This window comes from Etheostoma cragini, chromosome 9 (genome assembly GCF_013103735.1).
Source record: "Etheostoma cragini isolate CJK2018 chromosome 9, CSU_Ecrag_1.0, whole genome shotgun sequence".
Classification (NCBI taxonomy): Eukaryota; Metazoa; Chordata; class Actinopteri; order Perciformes; family Percidae; genus Etheostoma; species Etheostoma cragini.
The window spans coordinates 14,061,524-14,089,383 of record NC_048415.1 but is presented as its reverse complement, the minus strand read 5'-3'; the positions used below and the strand labels follow the sequence as shown (position 1 = coordinate 14,089,383).

General features: G+C 40.2%; 1 protein-coding gene and 2 long non-coding RNA genes across 5 annotated transcripts; 1 reads left to right on the top strand and 2 right to left on the bottom strand.

Annotated features, from left to right (window-relative positions):
- Positions 1 to 286: 286 nt before the first annotated feature.
- LOC117950656 (ceramide synthase 2-like) lies at positions 287 to 12,433 on the bottom strand. Of its 3 annotated transcripts, none has more exons than XM_034881950.1 (11): positions 12,204 to 12,433; positions 11,125 to 11,301; positions 7,709 to 7,826; positions 6,217 to 6,335; positions 5,938 to 5,995; positions 5,659 to 5,709; positions 3,876 to 3,968; positions 3,325 to 3,453; positions 1,984 to 2,090; positions 1,506 to 1,662; positions 287 to 1,408 (listed from the first exon to the last, which is right to left on the bottom strand). In XM_034881950.1, exons 2-11 carry the CDS (start codon positions 11,298 to 11,300, stop codon positions 1,208 to 1,210), a joined length of 1,209 nt encoding a protein of 402 aa, XP_034737841.1. In that variant the 5' UTR covers position 11,301; positions 12,204 to 12,433; the 3' UTR covers positions 287 to 1,207. The 3 variants fall into 3 exon arrangements, with proteins under 3 accessions (XP_034737841.1, XP_034737842.1, XP_034737840.1); XM_034881951.1 differs by lacking the exon at positions 12,204 to 12,433 and adding an exon at positions 12,077 to 12,097; XM_034881949.1 differs by lacking the exon at positions 12,204 to 12,433 and having other exon boundaries at positions 11,125 to 11,440.
- On the top strand, positions 9,707 to 18,072 carry LOC117950684. Its single transcript, XR_004657958.1, has 4 exons — positions 9,707 to 9,812; positions 14,659 to 14,663; positions 15,234 to 15,242; positions 18,062 to 18,072. It is a non-coding gene; the product is annotated as an uncharacterized LOC117950684 (long non-coding RNA).
- Positions 12,623 to 27,860, bottom strand: LOC117950692. The gene is made up of 4 exons (XR_004657965.1): positions 27,850 to 27,860; positions 22,308 to 22,313; positions 20,800 to 20,803; positions 12,623 to 12,677 (listed from the first exon to the last, which is right to left on the bottom strand). It is a non-coding gene; the product is annotated as an uncharacterized LOC117950692 (long non-coding RNA).

Genomic DNA, 27,860 nt, shown 5'->3' with positions numbered 1-27,860 from the left:
CCTAATGCCCATCTGTGTGCACCACGTACCAGCCGCTGCCTCACCAACATTTCAAGGTAAACATTAAAAACGGTCACAGTAAAACCTGTCCAGTGATGGCAATCCTACTTACACACAGAGCTTAATATTAAGTGTTTGTCACAGGAAAGTGTAAAAACATCAGCCAAGGCACAGAAATAAACTCCAATTCAGCAAACCTTAGCCAAAAAACCTCATTGAGAAATCATGCTGCTTTTCACCATGTCATTCAAAGTAGAAAAACAAACAAAACACACACTCACATACATGTGGTTTAGGTCCATATTTTTAGGAGCCGTCACCTCTTTTTGTAAAGGCATCATTTTTGTCAGACATGGAGAGTACTTTCTCTACAAGGATACATTCTTCTTTTTGCACCAGAGGGCACCATATTTCTTCTAAGAAGTGAGCTTAAACCTAAATCAAATCCTTTCACAGAAAATATATAACTTTAAGGGACTTCTGCGGTAGCCTTTTAGATTCGGTCACAAATTGCAACAACATAAAATTTACCTGTACATAAAAAAACAGATAAATGAAGTGGTTAATCAACAGATATACTAGAATCAATAGTCTTTAATAGCCTATGTTCAATCAAACGTACCGTGTATGTGGAAGCAAAGCAAGGAGAGTGAATTACTATTACATTCTAGCTTAGGTTTGCTCTGTCTTAAACATATTATTTTAGATTAGAACAGTTTGAATTTGTGTAAAACACATTTTGTTTTCCTTGTTGACCAAAGAAAGGATAAATGCATTATAGCACAGGTCGGCAACTTGTATCCTTATGTATTTACAAACTAGTAATTATAATACAATGAAAACAAACAGCATAAATACAAAATATGCAAAAACACATATCATTTGTTGCCCAGGAAATTTCACTCCTTGTTTTGTCATAGATATTTTACCAGTATGCAGTGGTATGGGTAACAGTAATGATGGCGTTTCTTCCTAATCCCACAATGGGAGAGCAGATTTACAATCATCTGTACTTCTTCACCTTCTTTTTTTGAAGATAAGCAAGATGCAGACCAACCCTTGTCTGAAATCATCAGTGGAATGTACACAAGCCATGTGTGTGTATCATATGTCAAAAATTAGTTAATCAGTAATCACCAATAGGCAGAAAGGGTAAATAATACAATCTTCTGGTAAGACTTGTTTGACGTGTAAGGAGGTTGCGCCACTATCTGGCTTTGGGCAGTCTGCTGTTTATGTTCCTCTGGTTGGTCAGGTTGTTCAGGACACAGTTGTTAGCCAATGATGCCAGTTTGGAGTTGATTGCGCCCTTTCTTTGCTCCCAGCTGCACTCGTCCTCTTCTTCCTCAGCCTCCTCCTCTTCATTGTCCACCTCACTTTCCTCATCGCTACGTTCGTCACGCTCCACCTAAGAAGAAAACAATATATTAATGAAACAAACACTTTTTGGTCCAAAATTGACAATACTCATTTCCCGTTCCCTTTTTTATTTGCACTCTTCTCACCTTTCCCAGGAACACAAATTTGTAGACCATGCGCAGGATGAGATTAGCCCAGAAGATGTGCAAGGCTTGCAGCACTAACAGAAGGGCGTTGAAGAAATAATAACCAAAGAAGGGCTGGAAGAATTCTACAGACACCACCAAGGTTGTGTGGATCACTCTGCAAAACAAACACAGTTTTAGTATCACAAATCTTGAAACGTTTAGAGCATTTTGACTCAGGTTTCTCAGCTCTTAGATCAGTATTGTAGACCTGCTGCTATTAGGTAAGAAACCAGTGAAGTCAGGTTAATGGGAGAGAGAATAGGGCAAAGATGCGTAAGGATAAAATAAGGTAACATGGAGTTGCTTGCTGCAGAACAGAGCAGATCCTTAACAGGTTTTAAAAAACAAGTGCAGTGCATGATGCAATATACAGTATACATATCATATACAGTATAAGACGTGTGAAAGTTGGGAGAAATCAGAAAACCTGTTTTACCTGCATGGAAACACCACCAGCCTCGTCACCAAGAAGACCAGAGAGAAGATGACAAACAGCGAGTCGCACGTCTTCGTCCAGCCAGCATAGTGAAGCATCTTGGCAGACTTTCAGATGAAAAAATGCCTCTTATTTATCCAAAGCAAAAACTCTTACAGCTTACATCTATGATGAATTTCAGCATACAAGCCAAGGCTTTTCTCTGATATCGTTCCAGAGCAACTTACAGTGAGCCAACAAGCCTGACAGCCTTTTAGCTACGGGATAGTCTCCTTAACCAAGTACTGTACCTTGCTTTCTTGCTCAGTTATGCTTTGCTTTATCAGCCAATATCGCCTACCATTAACTCAAATGAAAGATTCAAATTGACAGAAATCTGGCTGAATATAATAGAACGTTGTTGACTTCTATCAGACGTCACATATTGCTCCACATATTTACTCAGCTCTAAAATGTCAGTGGCAAATCGTAATTTTCAGATACTATCAGTGCAATGTTACACCCAGGAAAATTAGCCTCATGAAATCACAATGGAACAATGATGCCATTGTTTTGCCGATGGAAAAGAACAGCCAGAAAGGATATTTTCACCATAGACCATAATGTTTTTTTACGTGCAGCTCAGTTCATTCCGGACGTAGGTTTATAATGTGCCAGGGTGTAAAGAAAACTTCCGCAATAAATACACACAATGGGTGTATTCGAGGAAAGTTCTCTGTGACCTTAGCGCACTGTTTCTGGCATTTCAAAGCAAGTGCGTTAATTCAACTTTCATAATATTTTAGTGATGCATTTTCCGTATTCCTTCTTCTCCAACTTTAAGGTGCCCTGCCACACAAAATATTGAAATATGTTAGGTCCATATGTGTTTGTGTTATGTTGTGAATTTGAAAATTAACTGCTACCTCCTCTCTCAGCTCTAGCCACTGAAAAGAAATAAGTGGAGAAATCAGGCCAAATACAAAAGCTGGTCAGTCTGATGTCATGTTGCCTGAGCTCATTAATATTCATTAGCTCGCCCAGTTGCGCTGGGTAAAGGATGCTGATAGCCAGGCTCTAAATTGGCTAGCTTTTAGCCAATCAGAGTCAAGCAGCTTAGCTTGTTGAATATTAATGAGATCTGGCACAAATTGAGCCTTCCTGCAGGCTTTCTATACCACGCTAGAATGGCTTGAAACAAGGTAACCAAGATATTGTTTTCACTAAAAATGTTACAGAGTCAATGGTAGAACTTTTGACATTACCACAAAGTAATTAAATATGTGTGGCAGGGCATCTGTAAAGTACACCACTGAATGAATGAATCACTTCATGCAGATGGAAATTCATGTGATCTTTTACCTCGAGAAGAAAGTCAGAAGAATCGTGCACCAGCATCACCAGCGTGCCAACCCTCACGTAGTTGGCACAGTAGGAGAAGCCGATGAGGAATATGGTGGCAATGTGATGAATGACCTGCTCCTTGAAGTCCTGGAACGCACACATAAACACACAGAGACCACACAGTAGGAAGATGTATAGTAGCTAAACTAAGTCTTCAGCAGCTCTTCGTCTGCAGTCTTGTTCGTCAGTTGTGTCCAAGTATTAGAAAGGCAGATTTTCATGTTCTTTGGAGTGATTTGTGGTTGTGTTTGAAGTTCAGACATCTTTGGTCTTCAGTTTGGAGCTGTTGGTGAAACCATCTTAGTTTTTTTTCCTACACTGAATTTAGGAAGTTTCCTAAGAAAGCTGTAGGAGCAACAGCAGCAGCAGCAAGCATCTTAAACTGTTTCCTTTAAACACAAAAGCATGAAATTATTTAGTGTAATTATTGTATTAAACTTAGCAATTTAGACAGTCTAAATGAGTAGTTTAGAGCACAGGATTCCTGAAAATCAATCAATCAAACTCACTTTTCGCTTGATGTCCACAGAGACGCACAGAAGCAGCGACAAATAGAAGCCCATTTCCAACATGTAATACCAGTAATGAGCCTCGGCCACGGGCTGAAGAATGAGAGGAAGAGAGAAACAATAAGTCCAAATTTACATTTAGTGGTATGTGGCTGAACAGAATAGAAGCATTTCCATCATCCTGCTTATCTGTGAAGCATCATGAAAGCATAATGTTGATGTACTGCATGTTGAAGCGTGATCAAGCAGCAGAACAATCTAAACGTATTTTGTGAAAGTCTTGCCAGTTTTACAAAAGCTTTTGTTGTTCAACTAGATGTTCAAAAAGCTAAAAGAGGAGAATGAACTGATATTGCAAAGTGACTTGGCCCCTCAAGCACGTGTGTGCTGAGAAAGATCTGAAGATTATTTTTAAGGGGGGGGGAGGGAGTTGGAGGTAATAGGACCCCCAAATGCACCCTTTGTCCTAAAACTGCCCAGGATTCCACAGGACTGAGCATTAACAGCTTCCCCCTGTGTGGTTTGTTTGTTTGTGTGTGTGTGTGTGTGTGTGTGTGCGTGATTCTAACATATTATTAGAAAATATACTGTAAATCCCCACTGATGATAGGCGTACTGGCCAATAGATAAGGTAGTCACTAAAGTAGCCATCCACAGATACAGTTCATCCCAAAGGATTGTTTATTCCACATGTGTGTTTAACGTTAAAACATGATTATAAAAGCATGCCAACAAGTATTAGGCTATTTGAAAAGCTTAGTATTCTATGCCAAAAAGCTATCTAAAATGCTTTAGACTGCCCTAAAAGTTATTGTACAATCACTTTATTATGCAAGTTAATTTTATACAATAAATGTGGTAGGGGGTCCCTGATCTGTCTCTCTTTCAGTTAAGGGGTCCTTTGCTTAAAACACATTGAAGAACCCTGATCTACAACATAATGTAGGCTATAATAAAAGTGTTTTTATTCAAAGAGAGTGGTGGTATCTCAAATCATAACATAATAACATAATAAAACATAAGATGTATTCACAGTCTTCATCAAGAAGAATTTAAAAACATCCTTTCTTTCTGTCAGAGACCTTAGAAAAAAGATCTTGCACAACAGCAGTGTTGCCTGCAGAGCTTGTAATCAGTCAAACTGCAGGTACAGAGAGATGTTCTGTTGTTCTGTTTGAGGCCCTAACTGTCTTCTAAACAGGCTAAAACCTTATTTTATTTAGTTCCTCTTAGTTATTGTTTTTTTTACTCACTTTTCTTTTAAAGGTGTTAACGTTCATCCCAGTTGTGCTCCGTATTCTTCTCGAGACAAGGTTGATAATAGTATAACTAGGGCTGTGTATAGACAACATTTATTGTCGCTACCAATAAATCTGTAATTCCTTGTCAGATAATTGATTATTTACTCTATAAATTGTTGGGAAATAGTAAAAAATGCCCATTATAAGCTCAAAAAGGCAAAAGTAATGTTTTCAAATTGCATGTTTTGTCAAACCAACAGTCTAAAGCCAAAGATATTCCATTTACAATCACATGAAATGAAGAAAAGAAGCACAATCTTAATCAATCAATCTGCTTATTACTATGACCCTTTTCTGATGTATCTAAAGGAAAAGAAAAGTGTAAAAAAACAAAGTTCTTACTGGCATTTCTGGAATGAAAGAAATCACATCAATTTTCTATATAAAAGACTAGATTGTCTCTTGAAATCCTGCCTGATAATGATCAACAGTTCACATCAACCTTAAAACGTTCATTCCATATCATGCTACGTCCTGCTCACCTGCTTGGGATAACCCCTCCAACACTCTCTGTGATCCCAGAACCACGGAGTCTGGAAGATCAAACAATCATCAGTCTTCACCTGATACAAACTTCAGCCTCATAAGCAAATAAAGTTATGCAGTGTGTGACTATGACACTATATGGAATTATCAAAATCTGTATATATATCACTACTCACATCCAATAACAAGTCCCATTGTTATTCCTTCACATTGTAATAGCTGTAATCAATAAGGAACGCTGATCTTTAAAAAAGAGAAGCAACTAACAGACTTACATTAATTAAAGAGCCGAGCCCCGCAGTGAACGACGCGAGGTAGAAGACAAAACGCCAGCTGCACAGATAAAAATAAACAGCAAACATTTTTAGGGGCCATGTTATAAATTCAGTTACTGAATTTGTTTTAGTAGGAACAAACAGAAGAAATGTCACAGAGGCATGTTGTACAGCAGTGTTGTACTGTATATTCACATGAATATGAATAATTTCATTCCAACATGCTGAATTTTATTGGTGTGTTATGTGTGCTGTGTGTTTAAAAAAACAAAAACTCACGAGGCCTCGCAGAACTTTTTGGTGTTGCTTGGTCGGTCCTGGTGCCTTCTATGTCTGAACCAGGTCTGGATCTTTCTCTGGGAAAGTCCACACTGCTTACTCAAGCTCACCACGTCACTCTGAATACACACAAACACAAACACATATTTACACATACAGTATGGGTGCACGCACACAGGGTTGGACTTCATTTTAGCACTTGAGGCAATGGCAAAGAAATGTTTTATGCTGCTGGCTGCTGTCTCAGTCCCAGGGATGCAATATTTTAAATACAATACGTGGGTAGACCGAGCTCCTTACTGAGCTCTCTGACAGTTGTCTGACATTATACAAGCTGCATCTTTGACCTGTCAAAAAGAAGGATTCCTACAATGATAAATGCAACTTATCTGAACATTTGTTCTGTGCTGATGAGCCTGGAACAAGACTACTGTTCCCTGCTCTCTCTTTCTGCATCCTGATCCTTTATACACGGTTGTGGCTTTGCAACAATGTCCTAGTGCTAGGGGAAACCTAATTACTTTTAATACAAAACAACAACACTCACAGCTTTCCATGTATTTCTATTTCCATGAGTAGCACTCTATACACTCTACGTGTTCACATTTGAAGCCAACAATACTGTGGGTGCAACATTTTCTCCTGAATGTGTCATGCAAATGCTTGCATCTTACTGTGAAAATAAATATCGTACTACTCTGTCTACTCTATCATGTCCCTGGAGTTTAGATGGCAGAACAATGAAGCCATCAGGTGCAGCTGTAGGCTAAATGGAAGTAGATTTTTTTTAAATAAATCTGAGCACACAGACATGCATGCACATGAACATACACACATCTATGCACATGCATAGGCACACAACACAGAACAAAGCTCGTTGAGCGGTGCATTTTAATTTTAATATGACTATACCGTGCAGAGCAGCACATGAACATCAGTGTTGCAGTGCTAAATGAAACCAAAAGGATGGTGGAGATTTCTATGGGAACCCATTCTTCTCTGTCTTCTATTCTCTGTCTACACCTGTTCCCTGATTTGGGGGAAATAATAAAACTTTCTCTGCACAATGAAACAATTATATATGAATGTCATCATAAAGTGATGAGGTAGTTATTGTGTGAGATGCAGAGGTTATCTAACACTTCTGATTAGCAGTTTCACAAAAGAAAAAGATGGCAATAAAAAGTGATAGAGAGAACAGAGAGCACATTGATGTTGGAGCTGTTTAAAGTTTCTTTTTACAACATTCAAAATCCAGTAGATGAGCAACAGCCTCTAAGACCTCTCTTCACTCTGCATTTTTGGTTTGCAAATGTATGCAAACCTCCATATGTTTGCATTAGCAAATTATGTATTTACCTTCACTGGTCTTGACTATTAGAAACACTATAAGCATTAGAGTGAGGCTTGTGGTGCACAGTCCTGTTAAGCTTTGCATCTACTCTGAGGGTTATATTATTAGTTATGGGGGGAGGGGGGGTGTCATACGAACTTGCAATGGTTGCGCACTGTTCTGTTTGTAGAAGGTCTCCAGCTTTGGGATGGAAGCGGCTTGAATCCTAATCCGGTCCTTCACCTTAAAATGTTTGCTTAATGGAACGGCGATGAGCCTGAGGGGATAGAGATCATGAGAGAAAAGAAAGGATGTTTTTTCCATAACAACTTCAATCTTGATAGTCCAGTCAACTGGATTATTATTCCAAAGGGATTAATGTCAGATGACATCAACAGCTGTCCAATGTGCTACAACCAAAGTTCAGTAAACAGTAATGGCAACAAGTTCACTCATTATGATGCTCCTGACAGCATGTAGAGCCACTGCCATGGCTATATTGTGACATTTGGCCAGATGGCCTTTGCCATTAGCTGATGTGGCGTCAAGAGACACTTGATCTGCACGTGTTTGTATGTGTGTGTATGTTTGTTACAAATGGAGGGAGACAAAGAAAGAGAGTAGACAATGTGAGTATAAAAGCTCTTGGAAAGATGTTTTCATTCATGTGTGTGCGTGCATAATCATTTGTGTGTAACTCTACCTCAGAGATAATAATCCCAAAGTGGGCAGGGAAGGAAAGCGTTACACAGAGACAAACATTGTCTCTGGTTACCGGAACCTCCAACACACCTCGACACAGACACACACACAAACACGCATACACACAAACATACACACACACACACACACACACACACGCAAGGGAAACAGCTGCAGCCCAGGATGATCAAATTAAGTTAAACCTTTTCACCTTACAGCTGACTGACCTCCACCACAACATCTAACATTTGGACCTCAGACTACACGTATACCCACCAGTATAACACACACAGATACATTCTGGTATTCAGCATATGCTGACCCCTCCTCTGCTAGTAATACATCCGTTGTTACTACTCTAATAAATATCTGATGAAGGTACAAATGAGGCTTAAAGCCAAACAAGAGAAAGTATGCAAACAAGTCTCCTATCTGTTTATCCATCACCACATTTTCAATTCCTCTCCTGCTACCAGCAAAAAGAAGTTAGGTTAACTTTCCAGCCAATTTACAATCTCCACAATAGAAGCGTTCCTGAGCCACTTGGTCTTTGTTTCAAACAACTGATGCAACCCGTGAAAAAACACAGTTACTTACAGTAAGCCCAGCTTATTTACCCACACACTCACAAACTCTCACGTGCGCATCCACACATGCATACACCACAACCTCCCACTGAGAAACTAAAACCAAAAAAACAAGGAAAAACACTCTTTTTGCCTTTTCATACACACAAAACCACCCAGCCCCCATATCCATATACAATACATAGTAAAACAGGACATAGCACATCTGTCTCATGCAGCCAAATTAGCCTGTAATAGCTTCTATACATATGGACCACCCCACCCCATCAGTTTTTCTTTAATTGGTGCAGAAAAGAAGCAAAGTGTGCACAAAAATTATTCTGTAAAAAAGGAAATCTCAGACTTGAATGCCATTATGTTTATTTTGTGTGCCCATCTGTCCTTTCCCTGGTGAACACCCACTGGTTGCTATATCTCTACAAGAGGTTGTTGTGAATCATCACAGCATCAATAGCCATTAAACATCAGAAACTTGAGTTAAGCCCACCAGCTGAAGTTTGCTTTAAACCTACATCCCCTGTAAAGAAACCACCATTATCATAACAGCTATCATCCTCCCTTTCCTCCAACATACACATTTTATAAGGCCGAGCCTAGTCCCTCTGAGAGGAAGAGGGCTTTTCACACAGCTAAAAACAATCCAGTCTTGATTCCTGCCTCCCACTGCATGTCTGATCTACACCATCCATCTCCTGGCTCTAATGAAGGGTAAAGGAGCCATTATGCTGAGCAACACAGGCAGTTTAGCAGGCTTAAAACCAGCCAGTCAACCAGACAGCCAGACAGCCAGCATGACCAGTGCCAAGAGGAAAGACACACACAATGTGTTTAAACATTTGCTTTCACCTGGCAACGGACTCAAGTCCCCTTCTCTGTTAAAGGGGTGATAGAATGCAAAACCGATTTTACCAAGCCGTAGTTGAATAACGACAGTTTGGTGGGTAAATAGGACATACATAGAACCTCAAAATTAGGTCACGGCCAGCAGTCCGTGATGCCCCATACCCACGCAAAGTCACCGTTTCTGGATTACTGGACTACCAAACGCCACTGCCCTGACAGAGCTGTTGTTACGCCGTAAGCAATCTCTTACCACAGATTCTAGTCAATCTTATAATGGATATGTTTGTTCAGTTATTTACAATCGGGAAAATAAACGCCTCTTGTGAGAGTCTCATTTATATAGGCCGCGGTGAGCTGGTTGGAGCAATTAGAGCAAGCTAGCCTCCTTCCAACGAAACCTTTGAAATTCCCCAAAAATCATTAAATTGAAATCAGACAAAAGTGTTAGCTTTGTAAGACCTTATGGTAGCTGTGATATACATGCCGTGACAAAATTTAAAGTGTAAATATACTGTAATTATGCCAAAAGTGTAGAAGTGATCTTTTACCATTGGATCGAATGGGACACATAGCTATAGCTAGCAGCTCCTCCTAACGAGACCCCTGAAATTCACAAAAATGCATTAAATGGAAATTGAACAAAAGTGTTACTTTGTAAGACCTTACGGTAGCTGTGATATACATGCCGTGACAAAATTCAAACTGTAAATATACTATAGTTATGCTGAAAGTGTACCCGAGGTCTGTGAAAGGACCGCCACGGAGCTCAAATCTGAGTGACAGTCGGACAAAATTGGCAAATAGCCATCAATTTTCCTAAAACGTCACACATATGACTTTACTATAGTTGCTTTCTTGCATTAAAAGTCTCAGAAGTGAGATTAGTAATATAAATAGAAGACAAACAATGTAAACGATTACAGTGTCTGAAATATGAGACCTGCTGTCTTGTCTTCACTGTGTGTGTGTGTGTGTGTGTGTGTAGGTGTGTGTTTGAGTCAGTGTGTGTGTGTGTGTGTGATGGCTTCACTCAACCAATCAGCATGCAGCTCATCAAAATATTCATGAGCAGACCATATAAGACAGAAAACCTCTGGTTTCAATCCAGGCCCAAATAACAGGGTAGCATCAGGACCAATATAACAGCACCAGGGCAATTTTCAGCCCAAACAATGTTACATACCCCAATGGTAGACCTTAAGGAACAGTGTGAATACTCTGTTTAACCATTTTATCCCCCCTTTAAAGTTTTGATACTTGACATCAATGATATATCATTTCAGATCACCACAAATTTCCACCACACATACTGAAAACTTACTGCTCCAGCCAGTCAAGCACAGCAGATGTCAAAGTAATGAAAATGAAATGAAAACAACATAAAAGTAGATCTTATATCTGTGATTTCATGGTCCAACTCTGATGGAGGCAGGTGTGTCTCACCTCTCAAAGACAATTCTGAGGGCTATAAAGGCAAAAGCCAGTGGCAAGGTGTAGATGAGATCCCTGGGTAGAGGGAAACGACCCTTGTCTTCCTTCGTCTCAATGTCCTGCCAGCGGATGCCAGGAGGAAGCCAGTACTCTTCCTGCCAAAGCCACTCATTTAACAGGGCCTCCATCCTGAGGAGAGACGGAGAATGTTTCATGTGAGTGTTTGTCGAGCTCCAGAGCAGACCTAACTGTTACAACATTGATGCCTTATTCACATTGATGCCAAACAGCAGCAGAGACCCTCAAGATCTGACCTTTAAGGGGCAGGGAGCCAAGCAGCCTCTTGCATGTTCACACACACACACACACACACACACACACATACACACCCCCTCCAGCTAATCTGCAGTTTGTTTTCTTGATTTATTGATCTGATTAACTAGCTGTTGGTCTATACAAAAATCAAAAAATAGGGTAAAATGCAGTCCAAACCCCTCAGTTTACAATATGACTAAGAAAAACAGCCAATAATCACATTTGAGGAGCTGAAACAGAAGACATTCGACATCACATATTCATTAGTTTAGCAAGGAGACAACAACAAGAAAGAATAACAGTAGGCTACATTACAGCATAATACATAACGAAATACAAATACAACAGATAAAACACACACACACTAACACGATTGATGTGATTATGAAACCACATGCTAACAGCTGATCGATAGGAGTTTAAAAGCTGCTTCTCATCGCGTCACATTATAGGCCAATTAATAGCGCTTCGCATGATATCGTGTTAAGCCTCGATGAAAGCCTGCCTGCAAAACATACCAAAACACCCAACGAGGCACAACCACAGACACATAAATCAGGTTTTATATTGAAAACACGGCAGTTAGACAACTATTAATAATAATCCCATAAAGTCTGGTAGCCGCAGGAAGCCTCTTCCATCCCGCTACCGTCGACAGCCTTGTGCCAAACAGCGCTTTCATCAAACAACCTTCATTTTTAATCACATGTCAGAACCGCCGTCAAATCGCCCCATTATTGTTCCATGACACAGTACAAAAGCGAGACTGCGGTTACCTGTCCGCACTGCTGTGATGGAGATGAGAAGCGCACAGCAGCAAATGAGAGAGTTACGCAACCTGCTTCTGCTGTGGGCGGGGAGAGGCACGCGCTATTTTCATCGTCATCTCCTCGGGTTTTGAAGGGTGTCCCCCTGCATGAGATAAGGTTAGGTAGCCATTTCTTACCAGCCGAGACTGCAGGAGCAAGGCATCTATATTCTTTTTAGGTGTCCAAGCCCGAGGATGCGGGAAACGCAGTAGTGCAAAGCGCAACAAGGATCGCACAGCAGGGCTGTGGAACTCTATCTTTTTTCAAAGGTTTTTCCTTTTCCATCATTCTTCTTCGCGTAAAACTGCCACTTCAGCCTAAACCTTACTTGGTGGCGTTGTACCGTTTTCAGGACTGGTCCAAGACTCCTCAAAGAATTCAGCCGCAAAAATTACCCATTTCCACCACTAAGTGGCGCTATAGCAGAAAAACGCGTTTCGCCTTATAACTCCCAAACCATGCATCGGAAATTTAAAACCCATATATCCACGCGTTCCATGGATCCTACTGAATCTAGACCACGCCCATTTTCGAATAGACTTTAATGCGTGAAAAACTTTTTGAACGCCTCCTAGACCGTGCAATGGATCTGCACATAACTTGGCACATAGCATCTTCAGACATACGTGACAAAAAGTTGTATGAAGATTTTTTTAAAGAATAAAAATTGTGCATATTATGCACAAACAAATTTGTGTGGTTAACTATGAAAACCCCAACTTTGTCATATCTCAGCCAAAATAAATGCTGTTGGAGCCAAACTTTGGATTATTCCATGTTATGACCCTCTGAGGCTAAAACAAATTCGCAAATGGCAAATGGCCATTATGGGACGCAACAAATACAAAAAGTTTATATCACATGAACCGCTCTTCCAAATTTTACAAAATTTGATGAGTACCATCTAGAGCTGCTCCTGAGTGAGTCCTTACAGTGGGGTACTGATTGGTTCAAGTGGGCGTGGCCAATAGGTGTACAATTGGTACTGTGGGTACACGATCCGTCCTGCCTACCCGTTCTGCGCATGCGCACGATGTTCACGCATGCGCATAAATACGTAGCTTAAAACTGGCTGTTTGCCTGCACTATTGGTACCACGCATGCGTCGGAACACTTGACGGCCAAGCGTCACAACTGACAGCTTTTCTTTTTTTTTTCTTCATTTTATTAACAAAGAACAATTATATCGCCAGTATGTACATATACGAAAAGTCAATACCAGAGGTGCATATACAGAATATATATATATATATATATATATATAAAATTATGTATTAGCATTTTTTGTAGGCCAGACTTTTTTGTAGTTCACAAGTGCTCAACATGTAATCTACACTTTTTAGTAGTTTTTTTTTAAAATAAAGATATTTAAATTAACACTTGTCACTGATCCAAAACTGTGTACTGACATCTGTGTACCAGTCATAGGTGACATTATTATTAAGTGATCAACATGTAATCTTATTTTTAATTTATTTTTAATTTTTTAATTATTGTTTACGCCAGGCTATGAATTACGAAGTTTTTACGTGGTGGCCAATCCAAAAATATAAAGGAGTTGTTACATTAACATTTGATTACATGTGGAATGGGAATTCTTTTTGACTGAGGGAAAGTCAAAGCATTTAAAAAAATAAAAAATGTTACATTAACATGCACTCGTTTGAAATCTGCCAACGTCCGCATTTTTTTTTTTTAAATCGCAGATTTCCATGCAAAATAATGCGGGGCTTGCGTGATTTTTGTTGCTAAAAGTCACAAATATCTTAACAGTAAGTTGAAAAATGTTGTGTTTACTTTACACTAGGCAGCCATTTCCCCTGTTGCCATGGTAATGTTATGAAGTGACGCAATTGCACAACAAGAAAAACACATTCCTTTTTTCATTAAACCCCAGTTGTTCCAAGTGCCCGCAATTTCATCGCATAAATATCCCAGATATTCTACTGAAGTTTTAAAGAAAATGTGCCGCATAATCAAGGATTTTTACAACAAATCTTGCGCATGTGCAGGACGGATCGTGTAGGCAGGACGGATCGTGTACCGACAGGTACCTGACCTGAAGTACCAAATATTACACATGTGGACCACTAGGTGGCGCTACAATGACGTCAAACATGTTGTTGCCTGTTACTCCTACATTATACATCCATCAAGCTGAGGCACATGATATAGGCCACGCCCAATTCTGATTACATTTCATTTTGCAATATTGCACTTGGCAAAGATGGGCCATTAGGGGGCGCTATAATCAACGTTTGTTGGTTTTGCCAAACAACTCAATGCAATTAAATAGGAAATTTGCAATTGCAACAAAACCCGCCTTCCACCCAGAGGCTCTGTACCAAATTTGGTAAAGACAGGCCATTAGGGGGCGCTATAATCAACATAGACAATATTGAGCCATTTTATCCCTTCTGAGATTGAGTGCTTCATACATGACGCTAAACAGCACTTCTGATTCCTAACTTTGTAACTTAATAATTTAACTAGTAAAAACATACACAACACAACAATACAACAACACACATCTTTTGGAGCTAAAAGCTAACAGTGTCCCCGTTCTGCTGATGTCTTTGTTGTCTTTCTATCCCTTACAGAAGGTTTTGTGTCCAGCCTAGAGTTTTTCGGGGACATTATGTTATCAAGCCGTACTGTTACATGCACCTGTCTATGTTTCCTGACGTTGGCCCCCCCACCGTTTTACTTTGGGTTCCACTTTCGTGAGCTCCTAGGGTCGTTGGGGCCGACTTGCTCGGGGAGGGTTGGGCCCCGTTGTAACTGCTTGCAATTCTAGTTTCAAATTTATTTTCATGTCCTATTATGCATATTTGGCTGTTATTAATGAGCCATGGACATTTATGGAGAAAATCACAGCAGCCTGAATGATGTCCTATTTCCCTCTTGTTCCACTCCATCAGGCAAGCTGAGGGAATTACATCCAAATCAGTGCTTTCATCAATGATTTATTTGTAGAATAACTATGCCTATTCAAAGCATCTCTTTGTAGTAGTGCACAAAAAAAAGGTAGCCATACACTTTGCAACATAGATGATTGAAGGTGTCATACAATTGTATCAGGATTTTTCAGAATACACACAACAGAGAAGAATGTAATGGGAAGTAATTAGAGTATATTATTATGTGATAGATTTTATTAAGTACATCGTACAGTACATTTACAACAGAAGTAATAGGGGACATCACCTGGGTACCATTAATATTTACCGGAATACTTTTCTACTTACTTCATGTTTTTTTCATCACCAACTTATCAAGTTTGTTTTTGTTTGGTTATCATCATGGAGGAAATGACACGTTTTCACTGTACTGGATGGATTCCTCTCGTTTCATTAATCACTTAAAGGTCAGGTTAAGAATGTTATGGTTCAGAGTGGAGCTCAAATGATGCTCTTTTTCATACCAATCACAGTACATACAGAGAAGAGAAAATCCCACACAGTAGTTTTTTTAGGCGGATAATATGGGCCATACACACTTTCATTTCTCTTTGTATTACAAAAAAAACCTGAGCGTTGAATCCTGATGTAAAGTGTGGATGCACAGAGTGATGGGATTTACAGTAATGCTATATGTGAATGTTTGTGAAATGATTATTTTATTTTACGTTATTTAATCTATTGATCCGTGTACACAGACATATTCATGTCGTTAGCCTAGAAAGCTCTACAGAACAGCCTGAAGGACAATAAATGCAGGATATTCAGTGTTACCGCAGATCTATAACTAGGTTACTGGGAGATTTCTGTCACCATCACTTCCCGAGTTGTTCAATTTGTGGATGCCAGGCAGTAAATTTAAGGTCAACGTAGTGCTCTTCAGAGCAACCGACTGCTCCACCTGTGCCCATGATTACAATGTGATCTTTAATTTAATGGTCTGCTTGGCCTCTGTCTGTTTGTGTGCGTGTGTGTGTGTATGTGTGTGTGTTTGTGTTTGTGTGCAACAAAGTTGTTCTCTAGGTGTTGCTAGAGTTTGGACCTATTTACACTGTTTTATCTAAACTAATGTGTCTTTTTTGTCCTTAGTTGGACTAGAGTTGGAGTTTGTTGCATGTATTTTCCAGCTAAGTTAGCATTAATGTTAACGATGTCAACGCTAGTGCAAAAACAATTCACGCTTTTAAGCAAATGTGTGACCATGAGCTTGAGTTGAGTGTGATTCAGACATAACTTGTGACTGATGATGCAGCTATGATGGAGAGATCAAGAGATTTTTCTTTCAATTTCTGAAAATATGCACGACAGGTTCTGCAAGAGGATAGTTACGTGCTATCGTGTTGCGGCAACCAGTGTAAGTCGACTCACATGCAGTCATGCTCATATGCAAATGCCCAGTCTATTTTACTTCCTTGTCATACACTCAGGGTTTAGTGAATTTCCTTATAGTAAGCCTATGATATGTAATCATGTTACTGATGTGGAATCTATGCTCTCTGGATTACTAGCAGGTTACCTCATTTAGTGGAACAGGCTGGTAGACCCACACACACATGCAGATGTCAACATTTTTGCTAGGTTTTTATTCACCTTCTCCTCTGTGACAAAATCTTTTTCTGCTTTCTGCTGGCTGCTTGCAGTTTGTTATTTGGCCTGACCTGCAGCCCCAAGGGAGCTACGCCATGCAAAAACAATTTGAATAGCAATACAGCCAGTAAGAAGATTCACAGTGTGAAAATGGTAAGCAAAGTGAAACAAGGCTAAATCATCACAGCGGTGGTTCTGCCAAATGCTAAAATTAGCAAGCTTACAATGACTGCTAACATGCTGGTGTTTAACAAGTATAAGGTTTACTGCGTGCACCATTTTAAAGATACCTTATGTTACACTTTTGCATTAAAGTGTCCAAAAACAGCCATGTTATATATTTTCATGAGTTGTGTTCATACACTATTCCAAATGTTTCCACCAAATTTCAAAGCCAGAGAAATCTTTTTTTTTTTTCAGACACTCATCGTTTTCTTTAATTGCCTCAGACCCCGTCAGTGGCATCATATAACCTTTCACCCTCTAGTTAGGCCTACTCTTAACTCAAAACACGGTTATCCAGATGATACGTTCTGGGGTAATTGTAAATTGTATAATGTCACAGAAAAACGTTAATGTTAGCTGTATACATGGGATATAAATCTAATGCACAGACCATATTAGATCCAGGCAACCGAGTCACAACAGCGGCCATTCAACGTTAGCTACGTCTCCGGTAGTGCTACCACTGTCTTTGCTAAAAATCTCCTTCCTCCCGAATTTCTCTCTCCTTTGCGTTTAACTGTCTTCAGCTAAAGGAATCCAACATAAGTGGGTTAAGCACCAAAACAAAAAGTTAAGACCGCCTTCCCCCCACCCACACCCGTCTCTCAACTCTGTTGAGTAGCTAGCTAGCGTTACAACAAACCCCTGTTGAAGACATAGATGGTTAATATTAAATCAATATATATATACAGTCAATGGTTGAAACCATCCAAAAGATGACATTGACGTGAAATATTTTGTGTTTTAACTGCTGGCTAATGTTAGCTTGTTGGCTCACTAGCTAATTAATAATAAATAATAATAATAGAATCAAATAAAAATAAAAAACTTACTTACTTACTAACATACTTTTACTTAAGTAACATTTTCAATGCAGGACTTTTACTTGTAACAGTAATTTTACAGTGTGGTATTTGTATTTTTACTTGAGTAAAGAATCTGAATACTTCCTCCAACACTGTTGCCCTATACCCACAAGGCCCAGTTTGCCCCACAAGGTCCAGCTGCCTATCTCTGGGCTCTGCAGGCCTTGAGAAGTAGGGACCGTGGAAGCCTCTGCAAGACCCCTGGTTCATAGCTGTGTACCCCTCTGTCTGGGCCAACAATAACATGGTGGGGGAGGTGGGGAATGTGCACAGGAAACCAATGCTTTGCACCAGTGGCAGCTCTGAGCCTGGCTTAGCTGGGCTGAGCTGCTGAGGACCTGGCTGCAGCACAGTCAAATTTCAGCTGGGGCCTGGGGCCTCCTCCAGGATACAAACACACACACACACACACACACACAGACACACACACACACACACACACACACACACACACAGCGCATAGTAAACACAGCTGGGAGGATCATTGGTGCTTCACTCCCCTCCCTGAAGGGCATTTACACATCCCACCTCACCCGCAAGGCCACCACAATTGTGAGTGATTCAAGTCACCCCGCTCACAATTTGTTTGATCAACTGCCCTCTGGAAAGAGGTACAGAAGCCTGCGCTCCCGCACCACCAGACTCACAAACAGCTTCATACACCAGGCTGTTAGGATGCTGAACTGACTTTGGACCCAAAATGGCTGCCTTGCCTTGCACTACTCAACTTGTACACTTGCACACTTTTTGTTGTCCTGAAAACACTTGAGAACACATTTCTGCTGCTCTACATAACCAGCACCACTATGCTACCGCCTGTCTTTTTGCACATTACATAGACTGTCGACAGTATGCATAATTGCACATTTTTAACACAAATTTTGCTGCTCTTATTTTCCTCATTGTATATATCTTCTTATTTTAACTTTTTTTATGTTGTTTACTTGAATGTCTGTGGACCAAATTTGTTATAAATGTCTTGTCACCGTGGGATAGAGGGAAACGCAATTTTGATTTCTTTGAATGTTTTTGACATGTGAAGAAATTGACAATAAAGCAGACTTTGACTTTGACTTTGACACACACACACACACACACACACACACACACACACACACACACACACACACACACACACAGACACACACAGTGCTTTCCCATGGGACCCCGACTGGGATTACAGTGTGCACAAAAACACACATGCACATTTACCCATTTTTTGTGTAGACCCAGACACAGCATGCACATGCACATTGTACACACACAATGAAGTTCCTGTATTTCATCAAATACAGAACTGTGTTTCTCTTATGAGCACCTATGCATACAGTCTCCTCCACACAAGTTCCCCTGATCTTTTTGTCCAATATGCCCCTGGTCTCTCTGAGCTTTGACACTCCCTGTCAACCCCTTCTCCTGCTCTCTGTCAGGTGTTTTGTTGGCAACACAACAGGGCCTCTGTTCTCAGTTTGTTTTGGAAGAAGCTTTCGAATGCATGCTCTCTTTCTGTTTTCCCGCATTCCCCATTTCTCTCTATTCCTTCCTCTAATCATTTCTTTCTCGGAACATTCCTCAAGCTGTCCACTGTTGTTTCTCTTTTTTTTCCTGTTGATTTTGGCGTCAGTTCACCCTCGGACCCCCAGAGTGAAGCCAGTTAACTCTCAAGCTCTAAGCTCTAAAGACAACAGTGCAAGGCCTCCTATTCAACAAACACTCTTTCTGATGCCAGGCTAACACAACAACTGGGGACATCCAGTAAGGATGGTGGACCTGGGTTAATTGGAAGTGTAACTCATGGACAAGGTGTGACCTCATTCCTACCCTGGACTAAAAAGTGTTTTTTTTTGTCCACTTTGTTCCAGCAGAGGGCACCAGACATTACAGGATCTGCAGGAAACTGTGCATAAAGTGTATATTGATAATAAATAGTGATTTACTTATCAGAGTTTTCTGCAAAACAAGTACTTTTACACTTAACACTTTAAGTAGTACTCACCCTTCAGATGCAAATTATAGATACAAAATGTTCCTCAAAGCACCCTTTCTCTCACAATGTCAATATCTAACCTATAGGAGTTACATTCTGGGAGCTCTTACCTTTAACTTATACATGATACAGAGATCATTGTCAAACTAAAGGCTTTCTCCCTCTTCCCTTTCCCTTTTGACTTTAAACTGACTACACACATTTTAAATCAACATAGAAATTGAAGCACCATCTTCCAGCACACGTTTACTTCACAAAGTGTAGCCTTCCGTTTTCTTTTACTGAAATGGTTTGATTCAATAAATCTTGATTGTACTGCACATATACCCTACGTATAACTGCATTGTAAGTTAATTTGGTAAAAAATGAAGTAAAAAAACCTTGACAGAAAGAAATATATGCTTTTAGAATCTGTATGTTATTGTAATGAATTTATCCATTTTAATATCTCTATCCTTTGACTAGGGGTTTACAGGTAAAACCAGATAAGGTGCTGTAATTATAATAGTATAACGTAGTATACATAGTACATAGCTATGGCTGTGGCTTTATTCTTTTGTTGCTGACAGAACAGACAACATGCTGACAAGAACACACCACAACCTTCATTTTCAGAAAACAACACTCCAAGTGGTTGTCTAGTAACTATGCAGTACGCAATAGTTTTTTCAGGTGCATTATTTGTGCCAAACAAACAGGCAGCTCTTTTGTTAATGAGTTTCTGCTGTAGAAGCAAGCACACTTGACCTTATACAACACGGGTATTCCTCACATTACATGTTTTTGTGTCTGCATACAGACGTGTGTTTGTGTGTTTGTGTGCTTGGTGAAAGGTACATTTCCATTCTTCAAGGGGAACTGAGGAAGTAAACCTAATTAAATTTCAAGGGAGGAAGTTGGATTGTCAAGTATAAAGTCAGCTACAAAGCCTCTCTCACCCACCTGTTTACAGCCCTAATTAACAGGCAAACTTCAAATCAGATGGAAGCTATGTCATCAGTTGTGTTGGGCTGTAGGTCAGTCTCTCATAGCTCACTCTGAAAGTATGTAAGAGACCCTGAGGTCATAAGACGTAACCTGCTGGAGAACAAACCAACGCTGAGTATTGGCATCGTTGTTTGAAAATAATAAGACACAGTTTCGGAAGTTATTATTCCTATAAACAGAAAACTAGAGGTGGTAAAAAACAACAACAAAGATACAGCATACAAGTTTATTAATTGGAATTTTTATAAAGGTGAAATTGCTCATTTTTTGTGCAGGTGTGTTCTTAATGTTCTCACTTAATGAGTAAATAGAAACAATGTCTACCACAATAGAAAAATAAGTGGTTGAGAAAAACAAGTTACAAAACAAAACCGTCACACCACAACAAGGGCAAGACTTAAATACACAGGGGGGACGAGGAGACGCAGGTGCAACACATAGTGGTGGGGACAGGGGATCACAGAGTGTGAAGACGGACAAAGAACCAGGACGTCAGTGATCTGAAATGAGACAAACAAACCAAAAACAAAAAACTTGACACAAAAGACAATTTGAATTCATTAAACCTGACCCAAAAGTAGAAGATTTTGATTTTAATTACTAATGTTATCTAGCATTCAAGTTAGCAATAATATACCTGTGTTATCTCCTCAAATATACCTAGATCCATCTCTGCAAGATCTGGAATGATTCAGATTTCTCTTGGCACTAAACAGGTTGCTCACGTCACATCTACGTGTCAACTCAGTTTGAGGCTGTGCAGTAACCCTCAGCCATCACTGGGAAAGTGCTCCTGAGAGACATCACTCAATTCCGTGGAAGTCTACGGTGTCACTTTGTCCATTAATGTGTAAAACAATGGGGGACTCTTTTAGAAAATCTGGCAACCTGTTGTTAGTCTTAAATGTGTCATATGTCAATGCCTTGTAACTTAGGTGATAAATAATGTCTACTTTTTTTGCTTAGGTTCAGAGAATGATGTTTTCTTTCATTGTTTTCTGTGCATTTGTTTTTTGTGTGTTTGTTCTGCTGGATTTTTATTCAAAATATTTCAAAATGAATAAACAGATGTAAAAAAATCAAACAGGACAGAGAAGAACATGAAGTGAAATGGAAACATCTTGAAAACATAACTATAGTAGAAGAATGGCACAGTGATAAACAAACCCAAGTCACGTATTGCATTTGCAAATACTTAGTACTGTTTATTTTAAGAAACATGAAACACAGATGGATGACGTTTTAGAAAACCAGTATAAGACCAGTTGAACGAAGCCAGGACACAGGCGCTTCACAACCTGAATTTTAAATACTTTTTCCTGATTCTATAAATATGTTGTTTTATATAATTTTCTCCAATGTGTGCTCAAACAAATACTACTTGAACCGGTTTGTACACTAGATAATGACTCTGAGGAGACTCTCACCTTAATGGTTGACTTGGACCTGCGTCTACAACCCAACACTTCTGAAATGTCTGGAAAGAAAAACCAGGTGAAGCTGAGCAGTAAACTCAATGCCATTGACCATTGCTTGCTTTCCTAGCTAATGGTACACCTCACTAATGATCTCCTGTTATATCTAGCAGGGGTCTGGCCACTTTTGTTTGGGTTAAATGTCTGTTTCATGGCATTCCTCATCAATGAATGCCATCCCATTTCTTCAGCTCAGTTTTGGACTAGTTTTTGTGTTCAATTCTCAAATTCAGTTTATTTCGAGATATAATTATTAATGCAATTCCTATTCTCTCATCTTTCAGTGAAAGATTAATTTACAAAAACATCAAGAAACCATTTTCAATCCAAATCGTAGTGTATTCCGTGACAGATTGGGTCATGCACCTTCATTTTGACTTCTTCACAGACTATTTTAGATAGTAGGGAGGATTAATGCAGTCAAGACCTGAGACCTCTACTGAAGACAGCTGCAGGCAGAAAAGGAATGTTTTTGACTGGAAATAATTTAACCAGATTGTTTAAAAGTCGTCTGAACCACTTAATTCAAAGAATAAGGTTGGTTTTCTTGTCAACAATTGCCACAAAACCAAAAATGTATTTCTTGTTGTCTTATTTCTTTCTGACTGCCCTACTCTCTCTGGAACACAAACTTAATTTGTCCCTACTGAAGACATTTAAAAAAACTAAACACAGATATATATTTTCATTTCTAAAAAGGCTCAGTCATTTCCCAAAACCCAAGCATAGATTAATGTGTTTTTAAAAAAAGTATTTTTTGTGCCATTGACTGGTTAATAATAGCTGAAAACTGAAAACAGTGCCCAGGTTAATTGTAAATGAGGTACATGTGTCATCCAGTGCCTAGTTGTAATATTGTTAGGGAGTGAGGAGTCGCAGCGTCCGCCTAACCCGGCCCACCTGCTTCTCTTCATAGTTGTCAGATTTATCTATTATGTAATCAAGAATATAATAAAACTAAAGGGAGACTTTGCATACAGCCCGATCCGGTTGGGGAGAGTTCTAGCCCGACCGGGCTGGAGCTCTCTTCACCTTGTCTCTCTTGGTTTTTGCTGTAATAATAGTTTTAGACAGCTGGGGACTTATTTTGATACACTGAGCTCCTCTCTCCTCTATCTTTCCATCTTTTCATTTATGTGCATCCATGTCCCAGAAATGCTTGTTACTAACCTAGCTCTGGGGAGTCATTCCCCGGAGTCCTTATGTTCTTTTTTCCCCAGAATGTTCCCTTGGATCAGAGAGGCTCCAAAATCAGGGTAGCATCTGTCTCCTTGGTCCCGCTCCATGTTCTGTGATGCCATGTTCCACTGCCACACTGCAGTGCCCTGCTATGTCCTGCTGTGCCTTTTAATGCAGCACAGCGTCCTGCTATGCCGCAAACTACTACAAAGAACTGCTACAGACTTCAAATTTTGGTCTATTTTAGTTATTGCCACTCTTCATTCCAACCCCAACCGGCCCGTCAGAGACCGCCTACTAAGAGCCTGGGTCTGACCGAGGTTTCTGCCTAAAAGGAAGTTTTTCCTCGCCACTGTCGCACTGTTGCTTGCTCTGGAGGAGACTACTAGAACTGTTGGGTCCTTGTAAATTCTGGAGTGTGGTCTAGACCTACTCCATCTGTAAAGTGTCTTGAGATAACTCTTGTTATGAATTGGTACTATAAATAAAATTGAATTGAATTGAATAGTTGTGACTCATTAATGTTTTTGGAATAGTTTTGGGACAGTGATGGTATGGCACAGTGGAAACAAGCTTTCTGAGGCTTTTGGCTACACATACATGGACTGCATGTAGCCAGCCTTAACCTTTGGCAATTTGTGTGTTTTCACGAGTTCATATTGTTCAGGGAAAACTTATATTTGAAAACAAAAAAAACTCTCTGGAATCCAGAGAACTAAGGCTACCGATTTAAATGGAAACCAACACTGCTTGCCATGTTGCAATTGCACACATTGTTCCCTTTAGCTCTAATTCCCATGTGAGCTTCATTTGGTTGTAGTTTAAAATAAAATTGTGCCCTCATCCAGAGTAAATCCCCCCCCCTGCTCTCCCAGCAGCCTTTACCTTTTGTTACCCAATCATCCCCAAACATATCCTTCAATATTCAGAAAGGTTCCAGACCTCATACTAATTACATTAGTGTCTGGACAAATATTTAGAAACGTCATAGACACCCCCTTTAATAAACTCCTCTGTAGTGCTTGTTGATCTGTCTCGTGCGCCCACCTTCATTCCAGCTGTCCTCAGCCTTGTCCCTTCACTTTTCAGGTCCAGACACGCACAGCTGCTTCTCCCACCCCAGCTTCTCATTGCCTTCCAGTGACATCATTGAATTACTCACAGCAACACATCTTTCATCATCATTTCACTAATGATTATCATTATCAAACCACCATTAAGGCCTCTCCGTCTGCATCATATTTGGCTAACTTCCTTCCTGGTCAGGAGAATAAAACTTCTATGGGGATGACAGGATAGACTGGGTTTGGGTGGTGATGCAGCCTGTGGAGGAAAATGGAAGGGTGTTGGGGATGGGGGAGCATACATTTGAAGCCAATGGAAAAACCTTGTGCCAACTGCTGCTGCTCCTCAACTCTAATCATCTAAAGAAAGAGTGTGACAGAATCTGCCACCTGAAGATCATCTTAATACCATTATCTGTTGTTGTTATCCTTACAACAGACACATCACTGTTGCTGATCAACAGCTGCTGCTTTGATTCCTGCTTCCACCACCCACTCTTTGTCCTTTTGGTTTTGAAGTGGTTTAAGGCAATCACATACCACGTCTTTCACATTATCTCACATGTTACGAGCCCAGCCCTTGTTCAAGTAGGTAAAGACTGCGTTGTTTTCACAATAGGCTGCGCTGACCCCTTAAACATTCTAATAGGAATGGTCACTCTACAGCAGCACTCTTATCTAGCATCAATAATGACAGCTGGGAATGTGGTTTAGCATTTACAAACCTATTACATTGTTTTCATAGCCCTGCTTTATGTTAGCAAGAGGTCAGGACTGCTATGGCTTTCTGTTATCTACAGTCATGGAAGCATTCATTGTTTTTCTGCCCACACCAAAGAATCGTGTCAATCTATTAGCATGATTACCCATCTGTTTGGTATAAAAACTAGCTACATGTGTTATCTGTAAAACTCGCTTTACATGATGAAAATGTACTCTGAAACATCTAGGAAGGAAGCCAAACTGCATACATGAATGGCATATGATACATTTTAATCTGATAACTGCCACAGCAGTATTACAGCAGGGTTGCTCTCTTTCTATGAACTGGCCTGCGACTTCTGCTGAGGTCTTATGTCAACAAGACTTTGGAGATTTTAAACAATGTAAAACCTCACACCTCTCAGAGAAAACCCTGGACTTGGAAATTACTCTTGCTTTGTGTTCCTTGTTCTGCCTTTGCTCAGTTTTTACTCTTTCTTTCCCCATAATGTCTTTGATTGGCCCCTGCTTTAGTTCCTCATTAACATAAACCCTCCTACCGCCTAACGCCAAATCCAAAGACGCATTAGGTCTTTATTTCACCTTTCCTTTCTTTTGTTTGAACCAATTCTGGCTTCTTATCTCCTCAGCTCCTTTCCCCTTTCCTTGCTCCATCCCTCCTCTCTTCTTGGCTCACGACCCCTTGCTGTGTGTATGAAACCTGACTGATCCCAGTCAGGAATTTGCCCTATATCGCCAGAGTTGGGGCCCATAGCTGTAAATCACATGACCAGTATGTGGGAACGGTTACATTGAAGATAGCTGGAGAGAGAGCTGACAGAGCTGACTGCATTCCTTAGCCTAGTCCTCGGATAAGGGCAATCACAAACACACAGCCACAAACTCCTGTATTGCTATACCATGGCAAACCGTGACCTTACCAAAGGTGTAATGGTGCCTCAGTTGTTAGCATTGTCGCCTCACAGCAAGAAGATTCTGGGGTTTCTATCGGGGCAGGGCCTTTCTGGTGGGAGTTTGCGTTTTCTCCACGTGTTTGCTTGGGTTTCCTCTAGGTACTACACCACCAAAGACATGGACGTTAAGTTAAATTCCCCCCCCCCGGCCGCCACCCACTCCACAGTGGCTGCCACCCACTCCTGATAGGATGGGTTAACATGACTTTATGTATGTGACATAAAATAAGAAACGTAAATGTACCCTTATTCTCGATTCAAATTTAAAATGTTTCAACCATGGTCCTCCTCTACACATACAAACACACTTGAGGATGCTGAGTGTGTGCTGATCATGAACACGTACAGGCCTAGCATCCTTTTGCACTCACACCCATAGTCCATGCTCATACCCTTTTCCCACCAAAATAAGAGCGTATTTGTAGGTGCTTTAAACATGGGGAAACTAGCTAAAAATATGTGATAGACTCCTTTCCCATTCCCAGTATACGAGTGGGCTTTCTTGCTGTTGTTTTTTTCAATTTTCTGGTGTGTCACAATCGATATCATTTATGCAACGGAAAACAGGGCTGGTAAACAGTAGAAAACAGCATGAAGGCCAGAGAAAATGTTATGGTGGTTACTTCTTGTTTATACATGTTACCTTTATCAGTCTCTCTTTAAAATTCAGTGCAGACTAATTTGGAACAATGACCTGCGCTGCTTGTACAAAAACGAACAGAATGTGTATGAGATCACAAAGAGTCGCAGAAGTGGCCACAGCATCCTGCTGGAAAAGGGGCAAAATTAGAATGTTATCCCAAGTGTCATGTCACTACCCATCGGAGCTGTAGCAGATAAATACCCGCAACTACAGCAGAGTCATTTTTCCGGGAATGAATGCCGATTGTAACATTTCCAAAGAAAGACAAAAGCCAGATGTTTGTGTTTTTTAGTTGATGGAGTTGTTTCTCTCTGAATTGACTCATCTTGTTGGATAATCAAAAGGTGACTACTATTGACAAATGTGCACTGACGTTCATCATCTGCTACATAACTCTTCTATATCTGTGCCCACATGTGGAGTCTTTACTTTATTTAGAGACGCAAAATAGAGTAAAGTATGCTAATCATGTCAAACAGTGCAATGATGGGGAGGAGACTTTTAAACTGCGCAGAGCACATTCAAACCCCCAGCCTTCAACTAGTACCAGATGCGGGAGAGCATGTTATAGAAAGGCTTTCACACACTTCCTCTGCGAGACCACACACACCTCCACAGTCACATATCGACTCTTTTCACTTCCAAGTAACATTACAGAAAGTCTTGGGAAATTGATGTCCAAGTTTGCGCTGTATTAAGGATCCATTTTAGAAGGATTTTTTTCAACGCTTTGGAAAGGCATGAACCACAAACATGATGAACTGGCAGCTCAGCGGCCTCACAGACTCTCTCAAGAGTTCACTGAGTCTATCAGCGACTCAACCAGACACAAAATATTGACTCTCCCAAATCCTGTCTTTCCTTGGTGTTGGGCTGTCACTGCAAACAGCTGGACTGCTACAGCAGCGTCTTTCATCCTGACCGCCCAACCCAGGGCCTCTGTCTGCTTGTACACTTACAGTACTGCTTTCTCTA

Bases quoted from the DNA above. Each gene is read 5' to 3' on its own strand.
- LOC117950656 (XM_034881949.1), bottom strand. From the start codon at position 11,327: ATGAAACATTCTCCGTCTCTCCTCAGGATGGAGGCCCTGTTAAATGAG. The intron at 5,710-5,937 runs GTAAGTCTGTTA...TTGATCTTCCAG, and splicing joins GGCTCGGCTCTTTAATTAAT to ACTCCGTGGTTCTGGGATCA. The intron at 1,663-1,983 runs GTAAAACAGGTT...TTTGTTTTGCAG, and splicing joins CTGGTGGTGTTTCCATGCAG to AGTGATCCACACAACCTTGG.